This window comes from Kryptolebias marmoratus, linkage group LG10, assembly GCF_001649575.2.
Source record: "Kryptolebias marmoratus isolate JLee-2015 linkage group LG10, ASM164957v2, whole genome shotgun sequence".
NCBI lineage: Eukaryota > Metazoa > Chordata > Actinopteri > Cyprinodontiformes > Rivulidae > Kryptolebias > Kryptolebias marmoratus.
The window spans coordinates 22759181-22765377 of NC_051439.1; the positions used below are offsets into that span (position 1 = coordinate 22759181).

Below are 6197 nucleotides of genomic sequence, written 5' to 3' on the forward strand. Positions count from 1 at the left end.
AATATTCGTGCCTTGGTTTAGTAATATCATGTTTTAGTAGTTTAGATGTCCTGTACCTTTGTCATGTTTTAGCTTAGTTATCTTGTCATGTTCTGTAACTCTGTCTGTAATTTTGTTCTTGTGTTGTAAAGCACTTTGAGTCGCCTCGTGCTGAAAAGTGCTACATAAATAAATGTACCTACCTACCTACCTACCTACCTTTAAAAGGAGGCATTTAATTTGTTGTTTAAAGTCTCTTATTTAAAAATTAACAGATAAATGTTTTTGTTTCCTTTAATTTGGTCCAGTCTGAGTCCGGCTAACATTTCTCTCCCGCAGCTCCTCCCTCCATCAAGCTGCTGCTGGACGAGCCCGTGGTGGTGAACCCAGGCGAGACGGTCACGCTGGTGTGTGCCGTGACCGGCGGCGACCCTCCGCCCACGCTCAGGTGGTCCAGGCTGGAGGGGGAGGAGCTTCCGAAGAGGAGCGCCGTTAACGACGGCACGCTGACGTTCCCCGTTCTGACGGTGGACGACGGCGGCAGCTACACCTGCACCGCCTCCAACAACGTGGGAACCTCGGCGAGGAAATCCACTACGGTTCTGGTCAGAGGTACGACCTTCGGCTCATTCAGGAGGTTTTTCTTTCCAGAATATTTAACTTTACTTAGAAAACGTTTCTTTAGAGAAACACGAAGATCTCTGAAATCTGCTTCAGCTGCTGCCTCTGATTTCTGCTACTTTTAGTTTTAGCTTTTTGCTGCTCTTTGCTAGCATTTTGCTACTTTAGGCTTTTAGCTAGCCATTTGCTACTTTTAGCTTCAAGCTGGCCTTGTATTACTTTTAGTTTTTAGCTTGCATTTAGCTATTTTTGGCTTTTAGCTCATGTTCTGCTTCTTTTACCGTTTAGCTTTTGCTACTTTTAGCATTTAGTTAGATTTTTGTTCATTGTAGCTTTTTGCTGGCCTTTTGCTGCTCCGAGCTAGCATTTTGCTACTTTAGGCTTTTAACTAGCCATTTGCTACTTTTAGCTTCAAGCTGGTCTTGTATTACTTTTAGCTTTTAACTACTGTTTCTGCTACATTTAACTTATAGCTAGTCTATTGCTACTTTTAGCTTTAGCCTTTTGCTGCTCTTAGCTAGCATTTTGCTACTTTTAGATTTAAAGCTGGCCTTGTATTACTTTTAGCTTTTAGCTTGCATTTAGCTATTTTTGGCTTTTAGCTAATGTTCTTCTTCTTTTACCGTTTAGCTAGCCTTTTGCTACTTTTAGCATTTAGTTAGATTTTTGTTCATTGTAGCTTTTTGCTGCTCTTGGCTAGCATTTTGCTACTTTAGGCCTTTAGCTGTTGTTCTGCTCCTCTTGGCTTTACCCACTTCACTCGCCGCTCAGCGTTCTCTCACTTTCTCTCAGTCACCTTCTTCCTCTTCCGCCCGTTCTCGTCTCCAGGTCTTCGGAAAGGCCGGTTCTGGATCACGCCCGACCCGTACCACAATGAGGACAACATCCAGATCGGCCGGGAGGTGAAGATCAGCTGCCAGGTGGAGGCCACGCCCCTGGAGGAGCTGCAGTTCAGCTGGCTGAAGAACGGCCGGCCGCTGAGGAGCTCGGAGCGGATGGTCATCACCCACAGCGACACCAGCGTCTCTCCAGGAACCACCAACCTCGACATCATCGACCTGAAGTTCACCGACTTCGGCACCTACACCTGCGTGGCGTCGCTGAGGAACGGAGGAATCCCAGAGATCAGCATCGACGTCAACATTTCCTCCACCACAGGTCTGGAGATCAGCTTCCTGTCTGTTCTGTGAACTGAAATCTTCTGATTGCATAAAACATCTCTGGAGTTGTTTTTAAATCTGCATCAGGTTCGATCTGACGGAGATCCAGTCCTGTCCTGAGGCCTTTCTTAATGAAAATAATCATTAAAAGCTAAAGGAACCAGTTATTTCCTCTGAATCTGACTTCACAGACTAACCAAATATAACTGAAGGTAGCTGAGATGTTTGATGAGCTTTCTCAGTGAAGTGAAACACCTGGTGCAGTTTTACCTGGGCGCAGCAGCACACCTTGATTATTTCCCTTCCTGCCGCTCTGCTCGTAGTTCCTCCTGAGCTCACCGTCCCCAAGGGCCAGTCCCAGCTCCTGGTTCACGAGGGCGACACCGTGGACCTGCAGTGTTTGGTCTCAGGAAAACCCAAGCCCATCATTCTGTGGTCCCGTGTGGAGGAGGGCGGGGCGGCGGCGGTGGCGGCGGCGGTGGCGATGCCCGACGGCTCGGCTCAGATGGAGAGCTACGACGGCATCCTGAGGATCAGCAACGCCACGAGAGACATGAGCGGGACGTACCGCTGCCAGACGAGTCAGTACAACGGCTTCAACGTGAAACCCAGGGAGGCCCTGATCCAGCTGGTGGTGCAGTGTGAGGATCACACACACACACACACTTCAACAACTCGGTTGTTCTTCTTCAGCAGACCGGACTCTGTCAGGTTTACAGATATCGAGCTGAAATCTGTTGAGTTCTCTGAGCTGACAGATAACCTTGTTTCCAGGATTTAACCAGCATGAGATGATCTTAGATTAAAACCCTGAAATACTAAAAACGCTTTCAGTCCGCTCCCACTTCGCCCTCTAAAGTTTTCACTCATTAACGTCTCGTGTCTCGTGTCAGACCCTGTTTGTTCTCTCTCCATCAGAGAGAATGCAGACGATAATTTTCCCTCTGATGGGGAGAACCCCGAGGAAGGTTTGTGTCGCTGCTAATTTTGTGTGTTTGTTTATGTCAGGCAGCTGGATGTTAATTTGCGAGGTGACAAATTTAAAGTGGCAGAAATTCCGGGTAAACGGAAGGCTGCAAGGTTTGCTCCTAAAGGTGGCGCCTCGCTGTTGGAGACACAAAATATGTTGCTAAAGAACGAAGCTTTGAGCACGTCCTGTAGTGTCAGTACTGTCGGGTTAAAAGTTGTCATATAGCAGTAAAAAATAAACAAGTTGCAGTGCTTTAGTTCGTTGGAGATCCTGAGACGAGTTCCAGACATCCTGCAACTAATTCAGAAGAGAATTTGTTTAATTTTTCAGATTTGTTTAAAATTCCAGTGATATTAGAGCGACGTCCTGCAAGTTCAGAACCTCTGCAAAGCTTGAAGATGTTTTCAGTCACCGACAGGACCACAAACCAAAACCTCTGAGACAGGCTGGTGGAAGTCACTGATTGGATTCATCACGGAAAAATATTACTGAGTATCATCATTTAACCCATGCTGTTTAATAATTCGACCAGAAGGAAGAGTAATGGTCCAAGCACTCAACCCTGAGGAACTCTGCTGAACAAGCTGGTTTAAATCAGATCATCTCTTCTTTTACAGAAGCTCTTTCTGGTTTTTGTGACGTGTCCTTGGTTCTGCTCCCACCTGAACGTTCCCGTGTCTCCTCGGTGTTTCAGTCCCTCCCACCGTGGAGCCGGCGTTCACCGACGTGCGTCAGGCTCTCGGCCGAGCCTTCAGCCTTAGCTGCAGCTTACTGCAGGCGAACCCGGCTCGCCTCCTTCGCTACGAGTGGAAGCTGGGCTCCCGCCTCCTGACCGTCGGGCAGCTCAGTGACCAGAACCTCGACACCAGCTACCACGTCAAAGCTCTGAACCGAGAGGGCTACGGCGACTACACCTGCGACATAACCAATGAGGCGGGGGCGGGACGCTGCACCTTCCTGGTTTCAGGTGAGACAAACAGGACTTCTTTATTTGACTCCAGGGTGTCCGATCAAACCGATTGTTGAACCTCAGATTCAGGAGGAGCAGTCTTTAGTCCAGGTCCTGGTCCTGGAACACTGGACCGGATCTTCACCCTTCCAGGGTTACTAAAGGGTCGGGGGGCACTGACTCTCTTTATAGGCTGTTGTGAATCTGCTCTCTGGTCCCTGTAGAACCAAAGCCTGAGCTGTGTCCGCATCATCGGCACTGAATCGAGCCGGTTCTGGTTTCCGGACCTGTTTGTGGCGTTCATGGACCAGATCTCGGTCCTGCAGAGAGGATGGTGTCTGGTTCGGGAACCTCAGGGTCTCATCTCTGCTTTTGTGGATGATGTGGTTCTGTTGGCGCCTTCAGACCAGGACCGTCAGCGTGCTCTTGTCACAAAAGGGCTTAGACAGAGTCAAACTAAAACAAAGGTTTAACCTTTTATTGGTTAAAACGAAAGTGGAGATTGCACTCACGTAGTGGAGCCGAACCCAGGCCAGAGCAGGTAAGAGAGTCGAGCACTGGGGTGGAGAGCGGGAGTTGAGCTCAGTGTGAGCACTAAGCCAACAGAGGAGTCCAGGAACAGGCAGGAGGTCAAAACCGGGTAGTCAGAGAACTGCGACAAAATCCAATAGGGGATAATCCAAAAAGCCAGAGCCAGAGAACAGAGCGAGGGTCGTTTATCCGAGGTCAGAATCCGAGGTGGTCTCCAATGGGGGCAGGCAAGAGGCGAGAGTCGAGGAGCAGGCGAAGGGTCAAACACAAGACAAGCATGAAACTATGAATTGCTGGATATTTACCGGGCGAACCTTTCAATAATCTGGCAGAGACTGAAAGGAAGGGGAGAGCCTTTATACTAGTGGCAACAGGTGTAAACGATTGCTGTGATGAGGTTGTGGCATGGCAATGTGGGTGTGGCAGGAGACAGAGTCATGACAGCTCTGGGGTCTGACCTCACAGAGGCTCTTCCTGTGGCGGATCTGGTCCTCGTCTGCAGTAATGAGGGCGTTGCTCCGGTTGGTCGTGGTGAAGAAGATCCTGATTTACTTTGGTTCCTGACAGAAAGAAGGATGTTCTGGGTCCAAGCAGCTGAATCGAGCTTCCTTCCCGGGCCGTCCGGACGACATGGTCTGCCCCTCCCCGTGAGGAGTCGTCTCTCTGATGGTGTTTCAGTGGTTTTATTCTAAAGCACAAATAAAAGCACCCACTCCTCCGTAGAAGTGTGTAAAAGTGCCTTATTTTATTTTAGTTTCAGGGTCTGCTGTCAGGAGACATTTTCTGTTGCGCATTAAAGGGCCAGTCTGTTTATTTCTTTAACAAAGCAGCTGCGCCGTCACATTTAGAAACATTTGGGAATTTGTCTGAGACGGAGTGAAAACCCGTGAAGCTGCCGCCCCTCAGCCTGGGGGGGGGTTTGGACTCGCTCTGACTGACTTGACTCATATCTCTGGCCCTTCCTGATCAAAGCTTCCCTGCAAAGACATCCTGCCAGATTTCCTCTAAAACCCGCGGTCACGTTAAGCCTCTTAACGGGGCCAGCTGCCGAGCAGCAGCGCATTCTGCTGTCAGCAGCACAACGTCTTTAAACAATCAAATTAGAAACTGCAGCCGCAAACAGCCGAGGAAAGGTGACGGACCTGTCAGTCGCTGAAGCATAGATATATATTTTAAATATATAAAGGCTTATTAAAGTTTGCTCATCCTGCAGCAGCAGCTAATAAAACAGCAAAGCTTCAAACTGAAATCCAGTGAGGGGTGACCTGGAAAAAAGTGCCGAGCTCAGGAAACTACCGGATTGCCTTGAGCCTTCACTTCACTTCAGAATGATCTGAAAATGCTGCAACTTCTTAGTTTAAACACTTCATGTTTACTGTGTTTAACTGTGAATAAAATATGTTTGAATCATTGCATTCTGCTTTTATTTGCATTTTCAAACAGTTTCTGTGCTGACCTTTGACCTCTGCGCCTCCTCAGGGAAAGCCCACGCTCCAGAGTTTTACTACGACACCTACGGCGCCCTGTGGCAGAACCGACCTCAGGTCTACGGCTTCAGCCTCCAGTGGACTCAGATGGAGCCCGACGCTGTGGACCGGATCCTGGCCTACAGGCTCGGCTTCAGGCAGGTCCGTACAGGAAGCAGCACTCTGACCTCTGCTGAGTGGTAGAGTGAGGGGTTTTGTTCCGGGGCGTTTGGGACGGTGGTACAGCGGGACAGATGAAACATTCAAACGGGTTTAGAGCTCCTAACAGGACCGGGTTTAGAGCTTCAACAGGACCGGGTTTAGAGCTCCAAACAGGACCAGGTTTAGAGCTCCAACAGGACCGGGTTTAGAGCTCCAACAGGACGGGTTTAGAGCTCCAACAGGACCGGGTTTAGAGCTCCAACAGGACCTGGTTTAGAGCTCCAACAGGACGGGTTTAGAGCTCCAACAGGACCGGGTTTAGAGCTCCAACAGGACCTGGTTTAGAGCTCCAACAGGAC

General features: G+C 49.1%; 1 protein-coding gene across 1 annotated transcript in view; it reads left to right on the plus strand.

Moving 5' to 3' along the window:
- Nucleotides 1–6197, plus strand: part of mdga2a (MAM domain containing glycosylphosphatidylinositol anchor 2a) — a 23676-nt gene that overhangs the window by 9789 nt on the left and 7690 nt on the right. The window contains 5 exon segments of the mRNA XM_037977806.1: nt 319–591; nt 1429–1758; nt 2084–2401; nt 3425–3697; nt 5690–5838. Coding sequence (XP_037833734.1) covers nt 319–591; nt 1429–1758; nt 2084–2401; nt 3425–3697; nt 5690–5838 — 1343 coding nt within the window.